Source organism: Trichomycterus rosablanca, chromosome 11 (assembly GCF_030014385.1).
Source record: "Trichomycterus rosablanca isolate fTriRos1 chromosome 11, fTriRos1.hap1, whole genome shotgun sequence".
Taxonomy (NCBI): Eukaryota; Metazoa; Chordata; class Actinopteri; order Siluriformes; family Trichomycteridae; genus Trichomycterus; species Trichomycterus rosablanca.
In genome coordinates, this window is record NC_085998.1 from 24,673,716 (window position 1) to 24,695,304 (window position 21,589).

Here is a 21,589-nt window from a genome sequence, read left to right on the forward strand (position 1 = left end):
TCAGTCCAGAAATTTGGATAAAAGCAGGTACAGTCAAGAAACCACGCTACATCAGAGTTCATGATATCAAAATGCCAACTGAGATTCTTCATGGTCTATTGGCATTTCATGCCATTACCGGATGTGACACTACTAGCCAGTTTACTGGAATAGGAAAAAGGACAGCGTGGAAACGTGTTCCGTGTGTTCTATCCTTGGCGGAACAGTTTGTATGCAAACTGTATGACTCAAAATTAAGCAGCAACTCAATCCATGAAGTTCGTTGAAAGGTGAAAGCTAATGTGGATATGTTACCAAGGATGCCTTGACTCTGCACCTCATGAGGGCCCACTACTAAACAAAAATATGGAAGCAGTCATTAGTGACTCATTCACAGTTGCCCTCACCAACCAGTTGTGGTTGGCACATGAAAGATGGTGTTCTGGTCCCTCAACTTTTAACCAAAGAACCTGTGTGGCAGTTCGGATGGGGAAAAAGCAAATTCTTATAACTGTTGAAAATGTTTGTATTTGAAAAATAGGAATGAAGCAATAAAAGAGTCAATTAAATATATTGTAACTGTGCAGTTATTACATATTAATGTCATTTCTTTCACAATACGGTACATGAATCAAAAGTCAAATAGCACTGAAGGCATCCACCTTGAACACTAGAATTCCGCCTGAACATTAAAGTACTAAAACTTGTGCTGTGTTGCACTGTCTCACACTACAAGCACTATAACTTGGAATAACTCTTGCCCCTACACTGGGGCACTAATTAGTAGAGTTTTGGGCCACTATATTATGTTTTCAAGCTGATATGCAATTTGAAAAGTGGTTTTCTTTGGGCGGAGATTGTTTTTTCCAAGTTCTACCTCTATTTTCTCCTAAACTCTGAGATATATTTTGTTTCTGTCACTTCTATAGACAAGCCACAATCATTAGCTTTCATTTGATACCATGTTCATGTTTGTAGCCCATGTGGTTGTGGAGATATTCAACATTTTATGTACACACGTCATGTTAAACCAAAAACCTAAAAATTGACACGATATTGCTTATAAAAATCACAAAAAGAATTTTCAAACTTGACAACCACCTTAAAACATCACCTCTGGGTCCCTTCCAACTAAAAAAATGGGTTGTCTGCTTGTACTCAAACATAGTAGCAAAAGTGTTAACGGAAGCACTTTTCAAAATTGGCCCCCAGACTATTATCCGATGTTGTGTCTAAACTGCTCTTTGCTTCTTACAAAGAATGACCTAACTTCTCAAGCACTGCTTTATTGATTTAATAAAGGGTGAAAGTTCTGGGGAGGATAAACTGTCTATAAACTGGCAGGTATTTTATAAGTCATCATAAATTGGCAGGTTTGTCATGTCCTCATCCAATCAAAATGTGTTACAGATTTTGACCTATGAAATTGTTACTGACACTCTTTTGATTTTCATTGATTAAGGAAGGCAGTGAACACTCTCACATTTTTAATTAAAATAATGGCATAAAAATCCAGATTTGTGGGAGGAAAAGGCAACAGTGTCTTCAGGGCCGCTGTGGCAGGTTCAGGTTTCTGTCTTTACTTTTCTTCAGAAAGATGGAGATGTGATACAGTAGACCAAGATATTAATAGTCACATAAAATTACATAAAAGTAGTGTTAAGGTTAAAAATATAAAAATGGAAACAGGTGAGGTTCTGGGGTTAGCAAGATCACACACTAGTATACACATTTTCTATAGCAGTCATGAAAAAATGCACACCATCATTAAAATAATTTCATAAACTGATTTTTTTAACATCAGAACATCAGTTTATCTGTACGTGTACATCATATCTACCCTAAACTTATCAAAATTAGGTATGGGCAAATCTGACCTACATAAATCTTGATCATACACACATTTCATCAACAGTTTTGTTATTCATAAGTTTCATCTTTGCTATTTCTTAATGATTAAACTAATTCTGGTCATTTTAAGCAAATTATTTTAACAACCAGTATAATGCTTTATTTGTGCTTAACCCTTATGTTGTGTTCGGGTCAAATTTGACCCGTTTTTAAGTTCAGGTATGTAAAAAGTACCCTTTGCTTTTTTGTATTGGAACAAGATTTCATGATATCCTCAGAAACAGCTATTTTAACACAACAAAAGAAATTTTCATAATTTTAGTCCATTCTGAATGTCTCTAATAAAAAAAGTGACATTTGTGGTGTTATGGGTCAAATATGACCCGGCATAGAATACTGGCTGTTGCGTCTATCACATAAAAGGTGTGGGTTGCTCTGTGGATCAAATATGGCTCAATTTGCCCCACCACACACATACACACACACACACACACACACACACAGAGAGACACACAGACACACAAGCAAGTGGTCCTAGACATGACAAATGGTCTTCAGGGGCACAATATAACATGCAATAATTTCTTCACGTTCTATGACCAAGAACTGCTGAAGAAGAAGCTGACCATGGTGGGAATGGTCAGGAAAAACAAATCTGAGCTTCCTCTTGCACCTCTTGGAACAAAGGACAGGGCACCTCTCTCCTCGAAGTTTGCATTCTTAGAGAGAACCACAATTGTGTCAAACTGTCCAAAAAACCAGAAACGTCATTGTGATGTCCACTCTCCACAAGGATGCTGCTGTGAGCAGTAGGGAGGACAAAAAGCCAGATATGATCCTGGATTAGGTCACTGGCACATACACATGCAAGCGAAAGACAAAAAGGTGGCCAATGGCAGTCTTTTATAATATATTGTATGTTTCTGCATACAATGCATCTGTGGTGTGGACGGAAATAAATCCTGGATGGAACATCAGAAAAACCTTCAAAAGGAGGCTTTTTCTGGAGGAGTTGAGGAGGACTCTGGTATATCCCCACATTGAAATACGCCAGCGGCTGCCCCGAACCCAAACCTCTGTCAATTTGGTGAGAGAGCTTCAGGCTACACCCACACCAGCATCCTGCACAAGGAACCAGACAGGTGATGCCAGGGGGAACAAGAGAAAGAGGTGCCAGTCCTGCCCCTTCAACAAGGACAGAAAAATTAGCACCACTTGCCACACATGTAAGAAACACATCTGCAAGGAGCACACTAAAACAATCACATACTGTGATATATGCATGTAAACAACACACACACGCACATGCACATACACATGCACATACACATGCACACACACAAAATATTGTTTTTCAATGTTCAATTTATAGTTTAATTTTCAATTTACACCTGCTATTCTGAGTAAAATAAAGTTGGTTTTATGAAAAAGTGAAAAAATCTATACGGGTCAAAATTGACCCATAGCAGCACTGATGTCACTATAAATAATAATGTTTAGATAAAAAAAAAAAAAAAAAAAAGAAATTTTTGCTCAGTGTGCTCTGATATTAGTCTGTTAGACTCAGATAATATTCTTACATTGTTTCTTCACTATAGGAAATTCACTATAGTGAATTTAAACAGTTTTTTTTTATTGAAAATGAGTGGTATATTGTGAGATGAAGTTTATGGAGCCAAAAAAATAAAATTGAAAACAGTGTTTACATGGATTTAAATACAAACTAAGTTAGCTATGAGGTGAGAAACAAAATTGGATGATAACTATTGTTTTTGAGTATTTTCAGGCTGATTTAAATCGGGTCAAATTTGACCCGCTAACACTAAAAGTGTGGGCAGCTTTCTAACACAATACAAGGGTTAAATCACCAAATAACATTGTTATATCAGGTCATTAACATATAATTAACATATACACCATGTACATTCATGTAAAAATTTTTAATAGAGAACCAATAAAAGCGAAGCAAAATTTCTTTATGTTTTTTTTTTTTTTCCTTCAACACAGGTCACAGCATTTGCCGCTCTGGTGCGTTTCCCAATAAAGATTGATCGTAGCAATTTACGAACAACTTTAAGATTGTCGTAACTTTAAGAACACCAATTTTGCAGTGTTTCCCAAAAGCCCTCGTAAGTCTCCGAAACTACGAACGAGTTATATGTAGTTCTTAATTGACTCCGCCTCTCTATCTCCACTGGAAAGGCACCACTAGTCGAAAACTGAATCACAGATCACTCTACATTTTCTCATTATTATATCTCAAAAAGCAAATAATTCATTAATAAAATATTTTTTAAACTATAAGAACAATAACCAATAAGTCTTTAAATTACTGGTATGAAAACATGAAAAAACTACATTACCAACTATCACATACCAAGCTTATAAATAGGCGCACAATTAACCTTTTATGCATCTATCCAGAAGCATGGCAAGCCAACGGCACAAAAGAAATTTTTCTCAAAGCGAATGTACTCAAATGCTTGATGAAATTGAAAAACCAAACCACACTCTTTTCCAAAGCACGGGGAAGTTCAACTAATAAAGAAAAGAAGAAGAAATGGGAGGATATTGCCAGGAACATCAGCGCTTGTAATTCTACAAGCAGATCTGGCATCGAGATCCGTAAAAAATGGCATGACTTTATAAGTCATGCTAAAAGGAAGGGGGCACAGCTCAGGAAAGAGAGGGATAAGACTGGTGGAGGTCACTTATCTGAAATAGCCCTTACTGTGAAAGAGGAAAAAGCACTGGGAATATTGGGCCCAACAGCTACTGAAGGGCCCTCTGGGGGAGTTGATTTATGTTTAAATGAGCTTCCATCTACCCCACCTCAGCCTACATCCCCTGTTGAACCATCTACTTGCAGCAGTCCTGCGTCATCTCCTGGGCCTTCCTTTGCTCAACCTAGTCAAATGCCTCCACCAGATCTACAGACTCCAAAAAATACATGTAGGTGTAGTGAGGAGTTAATAGCCCTCGAAAGAGAAAAGCTTCAGTTAGAAAAGGAGCGGCTAGAGCTCATGCGACAACTGCAACAGAGAGAGAGAGAGAGAGAGAGACACCACAAGGAGTTGGTTGAACTGAAGTGGGCCAAACTTGACATGGCCAAGCAGCAGTTTCAGTTAACCAGGCCATCTATTCCTTGCCAATTATACTGCCCTCTGAACAAGGTGAGGTACAAGTAGCAATAGTAAATAGACTACACATATATTTGACTAAAGGATCTATACAATGCTTCACATTTTGTCACAGTGTAATTTACTTTAACATTTTCTTTCCAGACCCCAGTACAACAGACTTCTACAGACTGTGTAAGAGATAAAAATATTCAAGGCCAATTTTTTTTTCAATGCATATTTATTATTTTTCTTGCAATTGGTGAGCACAAATAAAGTTTACTGCCAACTTGCACCCTTAAAATGCATTGGTGTCTTTATAATTTTTTTTTAACAACAACTTAAACAATGCTCACTTATCCAAATATTTGTTTATAAACTTTAGGCAAAAACATTGTTTATTATTTGCCTTCGTGTCCTCTTGTCCTCTTGTCTCTTCTGGTAATTCGGCAGAAACAGGAATGTTGACTTCTCTCTCCTAATCCTCTTCATCTTCCTCATTTTCCTCATCAGGAAGGCTTATACCAGCATGAATTGCAATGTTGTGCAGCATAGCACATACAGCAATGATGGTACAGCTGTGTTCTGGTGAACACCTAAGCCCCCCTGATGATTTGTGTAGGCACCAAAAAAGCATTTTCCAAATGCCCAAAGCTCTTTCGAAAATACTGCGTGTTCTGCTGTGTGCCATGTTGTAATTCTCCACAGCCTTGGTTTGGGGAATCAACACAGGAGTGAGAAGGTACTCTGTATGGTTGGGCTAAGGGCAAAATTTTTCCTCTTGCACTAGGCCAAGTAGAGTCATGATTTCACCCCTAGAAAGTCAGTATCTGTCACACAGCACATCATCAGGAAGATGGGTTTATATTTAAACGATGAGCTGCATTCAGACGAACTCTTGGATTACATCGATGTCGTCTTAAATGGCATCTCTGATTAAGAAATAATATTCTTTGCAGAGCTGCCATGTTCATCACATAGTACTATGCACTAGCTTTACTCTGGGTAACACAAGTGCTTTGTACTAGCCTTACTCCACACTCTAAAAAGTAATTCAGATGGCCTTTAGCCAATACTTAAATATATTCACTGCTGTATGATAAAAAATCAAGTTACATTATATTACACAATTTTTTATCTGCAGTTGTTATTTTATTGAGTTCTGATAACGCACAAATTATAAGTGTTGTTTCAACACACTATAATGAATCACCTGAACTTAAGATATTTGGTTAAACAATAAAGAACAAAATTTAGCTTCTAGCAACTTAAAATACATACATTGTACGACTTAATTTTCTCAGTAGTTTGAATTCGCCCCGCCCACACGGACAGAAACGGTCTGTGTTCTCAAGGTGCGCTTTCTTCATTGTGGAGTGAGTTTTTTACAAGCAAGGTGAGCGTTCTAACCGTTACAAACATTTTTGGACCTATATATCTACAGATTTCACTTTTGTGATTTGAATAATTTGCCCGCTTTGCAGGTGAAGGTCGGTAGGCACAGACTACAAGAGCGAGAGAGCGGGAAAGAGAGAGTTTGAGTGCTATGCAAATTAGCTAGCTAGCTGGCCAGCTTTTCTTCAGCCTGGCATAGACCGACACACCCTTTGGTGTTATAAACTGAGTAAAACTTGACTTTTTCATGGATTAAAATATTTCCATTGACATAAAATTTCCCTGGTGAGCTATTAAAAACGTATTTTTTTGTCTAGTCTATTTTGCGATGTTTGTGTAGCAAAAGTAGCCAACAACTATGCTAAGGTTAGCTAGCTAATTATTACATGTTTGCATTCTAGGTAAAAAATAAACTAAACAATAATTATTACTCATTTGTTTAATGCATATCATTTTTCAAATACTGATATGTGGAATTTGTTTTTTCATAGTTTTTATTGTTGTCCACTAATGGGATTTGTTAAAAGTAGATGTGTTCTGTAATAAATGATTTTTGGTAATAATTCATGTTTCCATGTTCTTGTATCATTGTTTAAATTGTTTTACATTCAGCAGATTCAGTGCAATGCTAACAAACATTCAAATTAATGTTTAGAGATATTAGGCTACAGGATGTTGGATCAACTTAATTTTACGAGCAGTTGGCATAACTCAAAAAGACTAATGCAAAATGTTGCCTTAATTTTTTTTGTTGACCCAATGTTTTATTTAATATTAACAACTTTTAAGTTAAATGAATATTAAATAAAACATTGGGTCAACAAAAAAAATCAAGGCAACATTTTGCATTAGTCTTTTTGAGTTATGCCAACTGCTCATAGAATTACGTTAATCCAACAAAATATTATAGGTTTGGTGGATTAGCTTTCCATAATTCAGTAAAAAGCATTTTTAAATAACATCAGCTTAAAAATATCTGTTCATGTTGACAGTTATTAAGTTTGTGTAATTTAAAATACTGTGTTGGATCAGCGTAATTCTACGAGCAATTGGCATAACTCAAAAAGACTAATGCAAAACGTTGCCTTAATTTTTTTTGTTGACCCAATGTTTTATTTTTTAGAGTGCAGGTTACTTATTTGAGCAAATAATTAATCAGTCAATTTGTTGGTTAAGTGATAACAAGCTTAGTAGGCCATTTTGTTGTCTGTACTTCGCAAAAGAATACATTCACTGATTTACTACTACTGCTACTATAACACTGAAAAAAATATTTATTATTATTATTAATAATTTATTTTATTTAAATGTGTACACCAACAAATGAACTCAAATGTACTTAAAAACATTATATGATTTTTTTACGTTAATAAAACGATTAAATTATTAAATTCATGTTTATTATTTTTTATTTTTACAATGGTTCTGTTGCCGTTCATAGAACCAGTACGTCTGTGATTTTTTTAAACGCAAATTAGCTGCATTTATCGTTTTAGTGCACGCAAACTTCCAGTTACGAAGTACTTAGTGAGTTACGAATGGGTCACACTACTCGTAATTTACGAACGATACTACTACGTTAGTTACGAAGGGTTTCAGGAAACACTCGTAAATTTAAGAATGTTCTTTAGTACGAGGTTATGAAGAACTTGGCGTTACGAACGTTTTGGGGAAACGCACCCCTGTTCATCATTCTCCACACATGCACTGTTATGTTCAACTTAATACGATTTAGCATTCATCTATAATAAGACATTGGGAGAAAAATACGAGTAGGGTGTTCCTATGTTTCAAACAAATCGTTTTTAATCATAGAACGTCCTAACTTGTGTAGTTTCTGATCAAAGAGTGGGCAGGTTTATGATCTATTTTTAGGCGTTTAATGCGCTACTCGCGGTTCTGTTCGCCTCTTTAACACACACACCAACCTATTGTAACGTCAAACACTTCTGAACGCGTCTTCAGTTTCTATTCAGAACTGCAGCAGTAGCGGCAGCATCGCTTCATCGCGCTGTTACATCCCAGCCTGCATTTTACTTCCACGATGGTTCTCACGGGATGCTCACAGTGCATTAAGTACACCCTGTTTCTTCTCAACTTCATTTTTTGGGTGAGTTTATTTATTAATTAATTCATGCGCCGCAGGAGACGAATCTAGTAATCAAATTAGTATTACTTATGTATTTTTATATTAACCATTCATCCAAATAATAATTAGTAAACGACCTATTAATATAAAAAGGTTAGTAAGTAATCTATTAATAAAAAGTATAAACCATACAGGCAAACATAGACCCCCTATGGAGAACTGGGCAAGTATAGCACCATTTATACACAGTGGCAATTCAAAGTGCTTTACGTAAAGAAAAATTAAAAACATTAAAACATTCCTGAGATCTAGAACCTCAAAAAGGCTTTTTGTAATTATATTTTTCACAATCTCAACTATAAAAGCTACATACGTTATTAAACAAAAATATTACTTTTTAGTATTTAGACTTTAAAGCAAAATGTTTATATAAAGTATGACTGGCTTTCTAAGTCATTTTAAATAATCTGGTTCTTATGGTCTGCAGGACTAACCAAAAAGATTTATTTACATGCAATTGGAAACTCTGCATGCAATTTTCTCTCACCAATACACATGATACTTGTATATCTTGCTTTACAGAATTGTATAGTAAGTTGTGATGTGTAGAGCAGATACATCACTGGAATATGTTAGTTAATATCCAGAACCAGCATAAACCAAAATGATTAAAAATTAAGTAAGGAAAGTGGATTTATTCATTAATGTATTCAGACCTCAAGATTGCATGTCTACAAATATTATACACACACTTAACAGTTATTTTAAAGCCTCAGCTGCACTCTAACAAAATGGAAGTATTAAATGTACCTTTTCTGTTTGCAGGAAAGATAACTTTAACTAATTTGTATCTTTTAACATGGGAAAGAATATAAAAGTAATATAAGATACACATTGTATTTTGTACATTAAATAGGATTCAGGTACAGTACATGTCATTTATATTCAGAAATTAACAAACTGAATGTACAAAAGATGTACTCTTAATGGTGTCACCCCAGCAACAAACAAATGCAATTTCTTGTGAGTAGTTTTGGACCTAATCTAAATATGTGCAAAACTATTGTCTATGAATTATGTAGAACTTCCTTCTATTGTGTGACACTGACTGTCAGAGTGCACCACCAAAAATATCTGTAGGCAGCTTCCTTCTTGTTCTTACTAGAGTTTTGAGATCCTAATCCTTATGAATTGAGATGTCTACAAGTAAACTATAAACAACACAATAGTTTCCTTTTCACCCCAATCTAGTAAATAACATGAAATACCAAAATACTCATTTCTTGCCTACTGCTTAAACTCCCTTATTATAAATTGCAACAAACTTATTATTTGTAAATGATAGCACATTGTAGCAAATGGTTTCACAGAGAAACAATCACATTGCTGTGATTTTAAGGAAATGCTTAGTAATGTTATTTGTCTTTTCCTTTTCTTCTATAGTTGGCTGGTGGTGTTATATTAGGTATAGCAGTATGGCTACGTGCAGACACTCAGACAAGCAACCTGCTGATGGTTCAGTTTGAAGGAAGCCAAGCTCCAGGAACCTTCTATATCAGTAAGTTTTAAGGGCTTATGAAGTGATCTTAAAACTTTACTAAGATTTTTATATAATGTTTTTTAATTATTTTATGATAATTTACTGGATATATAATAATATACTCTGTATTTACAAATCTTATATGAAATTTTGACATATTTAAATAATCTCTTGGTAAGGCTAACACGTTCAAATTTATTCAACTGATTGTTGCAGTGGGGGCAAACAATTATTATAGTAGGGTGACAAGTATTCAGCTTTATTAGTTTATTAGTTTATTAATTTAATAAACTTCCACATGATGTATTTTGACTGTATTATAATTACATTATATGACCAATAGTATGTGGACACACCTCTTAATTATTGAGTTTAGTTGTATTAGCGACACCCAGAGATAACGAGTAGCCAAGTATATCAAATAATTAATGAGTGATAAGTGGTAGAGCTTTGGGCTATCAATCAAAGGTTGTGGGTTCAAATTAGAGCTCTGCCATGCAAGGCTGTACCACTCTGTGCTCTGACCCCAGCTTCCAAACACAGACTGGGATAAGCAGAAAATAAATGCATTCTATTTTATTAAAGGTGGAAAAGGTGGAAAACCTTTTTAGAACAGTGGGGCTTTAGGGGGCAACCTCTTATCAATGCCCATGCTTTTGGAATGGGATTTCCACCATGCTCAATTTCAGTTGCCCACATACATCTGTCCATATAATGTATAAACAAAAAGTATGTGTTTAAAAGCATAAACTAAATAATAATAAGTAAAAACCAGAACAATTGTCAGATGAAACAGAAAACTTGTTATTAATAAATTGGTTGTGCATATTTCAGACCTACTAGACGAAAGTTTAACCTCATTAACCAAAATACTTCATCTGGACATTTTAATAAGACAATAACCCCATACAGCCAAAAAAACCTTTTTTTTTTAAAAGGTGAAGGTGTTTGCATGGCAAAGTCATTTATAATCACTGTATCCCAGGGAAATCAAAGCCTTGCCAAAAGCAATAAGCCAAAATTAAACCTAAATTCTGCAAACAGCTATTCATTTCTTACCATCGACTTCACAAAACTGAAACTGACAAAAACTTTGCAACAAAGCACTGATTTTCTCAAAACTGATACAAAAACAAAACAAAAAAGATATATTTGAAATATTTGTTCAGTTAAATTGAAAAAAAAAAAAAAACTGCAAAATGCAATGAAACAGATCACTCTGCATCCTGTCTCTAAACCTGGTCAGGCCAGATGAACTCATCCATATCAGCCGTGATGCTCTCCAAACAGTGGGGGGAAATGCCTGACATGAAGGATCTTTGTTGTTGTCACATGCATCCTACATTGTCTGGGGTAGTGCCACTTGTGCAGGGAGCCTGTGTTTGTACACATTCCACCACCATGCCGAAAATTCCTGTACAGTATTTAGAAATGAGCAATATGGTGAAAAGTACATCACTACAAAATGTGGGTGTTAGCAAACCAGCTGTGAACCAAAATGATAGATATATTGTATCTTGAATCAACACCATCTTAGTATAGTATATTGTTGTTTCATTTGAGCGCAACTCTGACCAAGTGAAGGAGTAACAATACCACTGCTCTTTCATACTTTGACAAGTGACTAAAGTTTTCTTCCAATTTAGTTTGCACAGGTGCAACATGATTGAGACGAATTGGTAATGAGTGAGATGCAGTTTGAAATTGTGCTTAGAGTTTAGAAGTTTGGAGTCATGTTGATACATGAGCTTTCAGCATTGTGTGCATAGTTCCATTTCCGTGTGTATAAAATGAGGCAAATGGCATTTACCTCTATGTTCAAGATACATGTGAGTATTTAACAGTGTCAGCGTGTACTTAATCAGGTTATTAAAGCTTGTTTAAAAAATTGTAATGACATATGACAGAACGGAAACAGGATCTGCGTACATCCTTTGGACCTGAGTTGTCATTATAAATACATGGGTAGATAAATTTGGTAAAAATATACACACTACTGGAAATTGTTTACATTCATTTACAGCATGTCACATATAATTAAGTTAGTATTGACTTTTTGCCCAATTTATTGTGTTGTGAAAGGAAAACATGTACCTGTGTTGTTTTGGCGAAACTATTGGGTGTGCTCTAAATGATGTTTTCTCTAAGTGTTTTCTTGGTTTTGGTGGCATTTAGCTCAGTTCTTATTTGTCTTCTTGACGCTGATGCATAATGCTACCACCACTTTGTTTCACTGTAGGGGATGTTAATAGCCAGGTTATGTGCAGTGCATGTTTTCTGCCAGACACAGTGCTTGCCATTCTGCTCAAAAAGTTCAATTTTGTCTTTTTGCCTCATGTGGTAAAAGTCATTTATACACTTTTTAGAAAACTCCAAGCATGACGTTCTTGACACATTTTGGGGATAAATAAAGCAAACCACAGTTTGAAAAGCAAAAGGGTCTAAATACTTTTTTAAATAAGACATTTCAGTACTTGTTTTCAGAAACTCTAAAACATGTTTTATGTCTATTGTTACCTTGTCACAATATGTGATTAAGTGTACTGTAGACTACTGTTGGTAATTATATCCATTCAAAATCAAATACTCAGCACAACAATGTGGGCAAAAAGTCAAAAGTTCTTAATACTTCTGCCTTATACAGTATATTTTTTTGTTGATGAAATCATTTTGTTCTTACTAAAGATTGTGCCTTCCTAATCAGCAGCTACAGAACACATTCAGTAAAGGTTGTTGCTTAAAACTAAGTTCTACCTTGCATAAAATCAAGCCCAATTCTATATGTTTATATCAAACCAAATTCTACAAAAATTGGAAAAGTAAGTAAAATGCAAATAAAAAACATATCAGAGTAATGTGTAAATTGTTGTTTACTGGTAGTTCTCAGAAAATATAATGTATTAATATTTATTGTTGAAATCCCTGTAAACTTTACTGATTTTTGTAAATACACTGTATATGCTAATTGCTAATTTGATGCACGTTACACGTTCCAAATTCCAAAAGTTGGAACTGGGGAAACTTAAGATCAGGAAATTTGGAAATCTAAAACAGGTGATTCTGCCATAATTAGGTGTAAAAGTAGCATAAACGAAATGCTCAGTTGTTTATAAACAAGGATGGGTCAAGGTTTGGCATGCCCCAGAGGGCCAAAACAGCACAATGCAAGCGGAATAGGGGAAGCCATTTATCAAATTATTTGGTAACTATAAAGTTCCTGGCTCTTGTAAGTAGGTTTTTAACTTGCCACCACTGTTACTCTTTGCTGATCAGAGTCAGAGTCAGAGTCAGAGAGGTTTTATTGTCATTTCAGCTACATACAAGTACATATTGAAACGAAACAGCGTTCCTCTAGGATCACGGTGTAACACGGTACAAAAAGTGCAAGACAATACAAAACAGTGCAAATACAACAATAATACAAAAAATCCTATAATAATGATGCATTCATGACTTTTTTTTTACAGAGACTGTTCTCCAGTGAAACATACTTTTTCATATTCCATTAGAATTCTCTATCTTTGGGGACAGATTTGGGTACCTGCAGTGTGAGCACCCACTATTTGGTTTTGTCAAAACTGTTAAATGCCACATGTAATCTGTGGGCAAAGTGTTAAAACTTTCTGTGCTGTAAAGACCCAAGCTAAAGGTGAAGTAACATGTTTTTAGAGCTTGTTTAAGTCTTTTTACATGGCTTTGTAGACTGGCCTGTCTGCAGTCCAGATCTGTCTCCTAATAAAAATGCATAATGAAAAGAAAACCGGACAACAGTGACTATGGACTGTTGAGCAGCTGAAGTGTTGTATTAAGCAAGAATGAAAAAATCCCTGCAAACTGCAACAGTTAGTATCCTTAGTTCCATAGTGATTAAAAAGTATAATTAAAAACTTTTATTCCTAACATGTTTTGAGTGTTCTTGTTGGACCGCTTTACATCCACTGGCATATGTAAGTATTAGCCATCCAATAACCTGTGTCGGTTTGTAACTTTACCATGTCTATGTACTTACCATGTCTGCCTGTGAGCAGCCTTGGCTGCTTTGGATATACTTTTATACTTCACTGCCTGCTACAGCAATACTAGAAGTAACTATGTTAAGAATCACCCCCTGCATATAGTTAATAATAGAGAGTCATGACAGACGGTCCATGCAAAAAAGGATAAACTAAAATTTCAGTACAGAAAACTTGGAAATGACCAGAGAGAACCACCACAACCACTGAACAACCACAGGGTGTGTTCAGACTCCACCCTTGCACACACACAGTCCTATATTTAGGTACCCCTACACTGCTAAGGGCGTCTTAGAGCCTGGTCTTTCTACTATGGCCTGTAACTTGTAGTTAGTGACCTTTAATTTATGTATATGCCATCTGTGTATTGCCCCTTATCCAGTTTCGGCCTCTTTTATAACATTAACACATCTTGATTTTAAGGTGTGGGTTTGTTGACTTGGCCCACCCAGGGGAAGAAGGAAAGACTTCCCCCTATCATTTTAAGCCTGCCTTGTGCTTCTACTGCCCACACATGCATAGTTCAAAAAAAGCATACAAATGCTTATTACTCTACAAATTAGAATGTGCAGTGGGTATTTTTAGTTCACTGGATTGCCTAGCTGCTGGTTGAACAGTTTTAAAAATAGACTTTAGGCAGTGAGACTGAGGATGTTTTCACATAAATGTAAAGCGAAAAACTGGATCAGCCACTCTAATCTCATACACAAAACACAATTAACACTAATTTTAAAAGGTAGTTATTTTGCCTGTGTTCTGTGCTTCATAAAGTTTTTGTTGGACTAGTTTGGATTTAAAAAATTTACAAAGGCAAAGCCTTGAAATATTATTATGAAAAGCTAGTTATTGAGTCTTACTTTGTTTAATGAAAAATAAGTCTCCCACTTGGTCAGTATTTCAAAGTTTGATTGAACACCCCTGTTTACTTTGACTATGATGCCAACTGCCTTTTTCAGTAGAGTACTCTGTAACTAACACATCTGATTCTGCTTTAAAGTGTCCATGTTTTAGCTGTGGTGAGGAGAAGAGAAGCAGATAATTAAGAAGCTTTAAAGTCAACCCTTAGTTGCTACCATGTTTTCTTAAAACAAAAATAGTGGGAAGATAAGACTAAATGAGAAAAGACTAGTAATTAGGATGTAGAGTAAATAAAGAAGAGATTGTTTCAAAGAGCAGTATAATTGAAATGGATGTGAAAATTAGAGATACTGTTTAGGATAGAACTGGGGCACATCCCACTACTTGCTTGCTTCATACAAGTTATTACATGGATAGATTTAATACATCTATTACATGCTCAGAAATGATGAATAAACATTGAAAAATAATTTGTCTTTTTGTAGGTGTATATGTACTTATAGCTGTTGGAGCTGTAATGATGTTTGTCGGATTTGTTGGTTGTTATGGCGCCATTCAAGAGTCTCAGTGCCTCCTTGGAACAGTGAGTAGACTCTAAATTGTTACAGTTGTTGCTAGGGGTGGGTTTATAAAATCGATTTTTCGATTCGAATCGATCTTTATTTGAATGATCCGATATCGATTCATATAAACGCGAGATAGATCTTTTAAATGAGCCCCTTTTTACGGTGTACACGGAAGTCTGTTACCTTCTTTAATCTCGCGTGACCAGCCGCTGTTTTTTCGTGCAACGAGATCTGACCTGCACATCAGTTCAGCATGGCAGAAGCTCCAGTAATGCCTGGTTCACACTACATGATTTCTGCCCTGATTTTCGGCGACTGGTCTGCGCTAGATTTGCCGGCTCGGGAGCAACTCGGCTCTTAATCAATGTGAAACAGCGAGGGGAAACAGCGAGGGGAAACACACGGGAGAGGTTGTAAACAAGTGGAGCAGGGGCGTAATATAGTTATCGTTCTCTACAAAACAAAATATTTATTAACCTCCAACTTCAGAACAATCCCTGTTGGTCGTGTTGCCAAATCCACTAAGATTCCTTTATTTTTTTCTCTTTGATATTACGCTGCTCATCAGCGCACAAACTTTGATCGCTCGCTACTTGTTGGAGTGTATTTTAGGACGTGGTTTCATTAAACCCCTCGTCACTTCTCATGTGTGTTTTTGTGACAAAACATAGTTTGGGAGACCAGACAGGCTCATCTGAGATTCCTCCTGGTGATAGATGGTGTAGATGTGAAACCCCCTCATCACCCATCAGTCGTGCAGTGTGAACTGTACAGCGACCCGGCAAATCAGAAAGTTGTGTAGTGTGAACTTGGCATAAGCTGTGCAACAGCCAGGTGTATGTTTACATTACACATACACTGTTGTAGCGTGTCAGACATATAAAATAATAATTTTTAAAACAATTTTTTTTTTTTTTAATGTTACTGTTTTTTGTTGTGGATTACTTATTTATGTAAAAACAAATATTTTTAATAATGAGTGTTATTTGTACAATTATCACATTCGTTCTCTGTACAATCTGTACATATTTAAACAAAACCTGTTAATGTAACTCAAATATGCCTAAATGTGTTGAATCGAAATTGAATCGAAAATCGAATTGAAAATCGAAGATCAAAGATGGAATCGAATCGGGACCTTGTGAATCGGAATCGAATCGATCCAGGAGATTAGTGGCGATACCCAGCCCTAGTTGTTGCTACGCTGAACAACTTAAATAATTTAAGAAATTTAAAAAATAATAAATAAAAAAGTTGGTACATTTTTAAATGTATTCATATGCCTTTTACACCTAAAAAAAAACACCCGTTCAGGAAACCTTTTTTAAGTCCTATGGTGTGGACAATACTGGCACTTCAATTTTTGATTAGAACAGACCTTTTGTCAAAACTGTAAAGAAATCCAAACTACAGCATGTGATGCACGATAACCAGTCTTTTGAAAGAAAGAAAGTGGAGACAAAAGGATAGAAAGGTATAGAAAAGGGATAGTGCAGAAATGAAAACTGGTTGTTACAAGATGACAAGCAGCTCAAAGCATCTGCAACAACCCAGTACTCAGAAAAAGATGAAAACAAAAGAAAACCAAAACAAGCCAGAGACAGCAATGCACTAGCAGTACCAAACCCACCCCACAAAGAAGTGCAGCCCATGTCCAACGAGGGTCCAAATGTGGGACTCGCTTAATGGACCGTCACAGGACCTCTGGGGCAACTTGCTTGAACAGAAGGGGCTCCCTCACGATGCCCAAAAAAGTTTGTGACACTGGTTGAGTTCCCAGAAAGAGATAAAAGTGTGCTGACCTCATACGCTAGCAGACAACCGCTGGTTTCTTGAGAAAACCAACCAACAAAATAGCTTGCAAATTTGTGTGGGGCAAGTCGTGTCCACCTGGAGCAAAGTAACACTCAACAAGGCTCAGATGACACATAAATCATCTGTGTTTCAATGCCCCCTGTGCCAGCCATATTCAGCAAGGCAGAAGTACATGATTCCGTGACCGAGCCATGTTGCTAATCTTTTTACTGGCAATAAATGCAAATAAATACTTTTTATTTTATTTTATTTCCATTTACATCAACTGCTTTATCCTAGTCAGTGTTTTTACTCAAATTCCCTTTGTGTATTATCATCTATTGTTTATTAATTCATTTAGTTTCACAAAAACTGCCATATGAAACGTGAAATGATCTGCTGTAGAGCCTCCTAACAAGAGCAGCCGAAAGAAATGATTGATTTAGTGTGACAAATAAAAGAGGCAGAATGTGGGTTTGGGTTAATTTGCTCTCTGCAGTGAGGCCTAAACCATACTTACCATCCATATCTTAAGGCCTATGGTCTTTTCTTGATGGAGGCAAATGTACAATGTTTACTACACAATGATGATAAATAATGTTCCTGTAATGTCAAAATTCTTAACTCTTGCTTTTCATGTAATTTTTTTTTATCTGTGACTATATGTTATGTTGTATTGGCCATGACTTATTTTTGCATTAGCCCTTGATGTTTATTCAGTTGTTATTTCATGACTATCATAATATATTTCTCTCCTTTTACCTCTTTTTATTTAGTTTTTCACGTGTTTAGTTATATTATTCGCCTGTGAGGTGGCAGCAGGTATATGGGGTTTCATCAACAAAGACACGGTATATAACAGCACACATCACATTATACTTCACTTTCCCTTCACACAGTCATACCACACATTCTGTTTTTGTTATATGACCTACTTTTTATTTACCATCCAGATCTCCACTGAACTCATCAACTTTTATGACACTGCCTATATGAAAGCTGTGGATCCAGTAGATAGCCCTACCAAACAGTCTGCCTCACAGGTTCTTCAAGCTTTTCATGACACAGTGAGTCATATGTTTCTCTTGATCTTGCTCAGCTGAATAATTATTATGTTTAGTAGCTTGCCATTTGGATATTCGTAGTTTACAGAATGATTTTGATATACCTTTCTTTCATATTTGTGCTTTTTTTTTTTTTTAGCTTGAGTGCTGTGGTAAAGGTGATGATAATGAGTTATTTCTGGCTGCCCAGGCATCTCTTTGTCCGAAAAAGCCTGTGGACTTACTTGTTTCTCAGGTACAATGTCAACTTACATAATGCATGATGACTGATGATTTTGCAAACTAACAAAGATTTTTTTACATTATTTAATAGTAGTACTGTTTAATTAATGCTTAATATAAGCACAAACAAATGTAAGCAAAATGCAGGAAGTGATAGTATCTACCAGCAGCAAACACTGGGAAAAAACTGGATTCATCAATGGAAGACCACACATAAGTTTGTTTGTTTATTAGGATTTTAACGTCATGTTTTACACTTTGGTTACATTTATGACAGGAATGGTAGTAACTAATTACACAAGGTTCGTCAGTTTACACAAGGTTATATCAAACACAGTCATGGACAATTTAGTATCTCCAATTCCCCTCACTTTCACGTCTTTGGACTGTGGGAGGAAACCGGAGCACCCGGAGTAAACCCACACAGACACGGGGAGAACATGCAAACTCCACACAAAAAGGACCCAGACCTTGGGGATCGAACCCAGGACCTTCTTGCTAGGTATTAGGTATGTTGTTAAAAGTCACCAGTATTAATTACAATAGTAAGTATGAGACAAGTATGTGACTACCTTTGTTTTTGTTTTTTTTATTTAACAATAATACAGAATTGCAAACTACAAATTCTTTTGTAAAATGCATTAAAAAATACAGAGCTATAGCAAACACCTTAGATATCTCTGTCAGGAAAATTGTCTCGATAATCAACAAGTTAAAATCATCACAGGACAGGTTCATACTAATGATAAGTAAGCCAGCAGCCACATTATAAAGTTGAAGGGTAACTTAAAAACAGAAGGAACAATAGGTAGTAAACAATATGCGATAAACTGTACAACACTTGTCTTAAATTCTACACCCTAATAGCTAAAAAAAGCAACTGAAATATCTTATACACAAAAGTATTTAGACCTTTTATTAAATAATTTGTAGAAGCTCTTTGGCAGCAATCTCAACTGTGAGATTGAATTTCTACAAGCTTTCAAAATTTGGGCTGATGGATGTTTGGGCACTAGCTGGGCCACTCAAGGACATTCAGAAAGGAGTCACCTTAGATAAACTGTCACCTTAGTCTGAGTTTGTGTGCTCTGAAAGACGCTTTTAGGACATTTTTATGTTTGGCTGCATTCATTTGTCCAATTCCTACCAGTCTCCCTGTCTCTGCCACTTAGAAGCCACTTCCTATAATGATGCTGCCATCACAATATCTGGCCAGGGATGGTATTAACAAGGTGATGTAATTTGCTAAAAGAGGTAAATTATTGTCTCATAAGAGCAGAGAATCTTTTGTCTCATGTTTGCCTTAACCTTAACCTACAATTTTAAACTTTTATTTTACAGCCTTAGTTAGAGACTTCAGCCTCAGCCACAAAGGCCTGATTTATGAACTGCTGCAAAGATGGTTGTCCATCTAATAGGTTCCCTCATTTTTCCTACAAGTTTTTTTTTTTTCATTTTAAAATTACTGAGGCCACTGTGATTCTATGAACATGTAAACTTAAATAATAACAAATAATAATGTTTTATAATGATAATGACCTGCCACAATTTGATAGGAAAAATCCACATACAACTCCTTGGGCTTTATGGGTTGGTTTTTGTCCTGACAATTCAGTGTAAATTGTAGTTGGTTATGGCTTGTCAAACTATGTCCTGTCAATTTAAATTATAACAGATGGACTTCTGTTGAGTTTTAGGCACATCTCAAGAACAATTAAAGCAAACAAAATGCACATGATCACAATTTATAGTGCCACAGTAAAAAGTCAATAGTTTTGTAATTAATAGATTTTAGTTTTTGATTTTTCCTATTCACATCTTTTTTGCAATTTTTCCTAATTTTCTTTCTAATCTAGTCTTATCCAATTATCCGATTACATAACGCTTCCTTTCTACTGATGTTGACCTCCACTCCTGACTGAAGAGAGCCGTGACTAACACACGCCCTCTTCCACCCGTGCACAGTATTGACTGCATCTTTTCACCTGCTCGAGGCGAGTTCATATGTGGACCAGCTTTGTGCACAGAGAGTCACACCCTGATCCTCATTATCCCTTGACTCTGTGCAGGCAGCATCAATCAGCCAGCAGAGATTGTAATTACATCAGTTATGATGAATCCCCTCCGGCACCCTCCCTGCGAACGAGTCAATCATTGTTTGCGTAGGCGCCCAGCCTGCCAGTAGCAGAGCTGAGATTTGACCCAACGAGTTCGAGATTTCAGCTCAGTTGCTCCACGTGAGCGCCCTTTTGTTTAATTTTTGAAAAACTTAAAGCTTTTTTCACTTTGTAATTATGGGTGATTAAGTGTAGACTGATGAGTAAAAATGCCATTTATATTTATGCAAGATCAAATCTACAACACAGTAAAGTGCGGCAAAAGTACACAATACCTTTTGAACGAACTGTATGCACTGAAACATATTAATAAGTACTTATTTATTAATAAGTACTTATTTATAAGTGTTATTTTACTGTATAATTTATTGTTTGTTGCATGTGATCTTTAAAAGATCTGTGATTCTTTGAAAGTACAGTTACATATATAATGTTCTATAAATATAAATACATATTGTTATGTTTCCTTTCTCAGGATTGCCATTTAAAGCTGAAAGATCTGTTCTCGGAGAGACTCCATTTGATTGGAATGGTTGCACTTGTCATAGCTGCTATAATGGTATATATATATATCTATATATATATATATGCATTTTTTATCTGAAATATAGCAAGCGTGTGCAGTCAAATCAAAGTTCTCTTTCAAACGGAATGAAACTTAGGAGTGTACTCACTATGATCTTTATTGTCTCTCCCTTGTGCTTAAAGGTCTTTGAGATGATTTTTACCATGGTCCTATGCTGTGCAATCCGTGCTGCTGTTCCAGCATAATAAGGGACACTTCTGCTCAAGTTGGTGACAGAAGAGGAAACTTATCTTAAGTTTCACAAGCTTTAGACTGTGTTTTATTTAACTAGTCAAATCTATTTTATCCTAAATATGTGCATTTTCTACAAATGCTTTTTATGCAATGCTCTACACATAACATTGAACCTGATATTTTAGTATCAAATATTTGGGCATTCAATAAATGATAATGTCT

General features: G+C 35.8%; 1 protein-coding gene across 1 annotated transcript; it reads left to right on the forward strand.

The window, feature by feature from the left end:
- Positions 1-8,338: 8,338 nt before the first annotated feature.
- cd81b (CD81 molecule b) lies at positions 8,339-21,589 on the forward strand. The gene is made up of 8 exons (XM_063004086.1): positions 8,339-8,454; positions 9,877-9,991; positions 15,330-15,427; positions 17,981-18,055; positions 18,158-18,271; positions 18,408-18,503; positions 21,083-21,166; positions 21,316-21,589. Exons 1-8 carry the CDS (start codon positions 8,389-8,391, stop codon positions 21,376-21,378), a joined length of 711 nt encoding a protein of 236 aa, XP_062860156.1. The 5' UTR covers positions 8,339-8,388; the 3' UTR covers positions 21,379-21,589.

Excerpts from the sequence above, each read along its gene's own strand:
- cd81b (XM_063004086.1), top strand. The coding sequence starts at position 8,389 with ATGGTTCTCACGGGATGCTCACAGTGCATTAAGTACACCCTGTTTCTT. Across the intron at positions 18,056-18,157 it reads GTTTCATCAACAAAGACACG|ATCTCCACTGAACTCATCAA; the intron begins GTATATAACAGC and ends TTTACCATCCAG. Across the intron at positions 18,272-18,407 it reads TTCAAGCTTTTCATGACACA|CTTGAGTGCTGTGGTAAAGG; the intron begins GTGAGTCATATG and ends TTTTTTTTTTAG.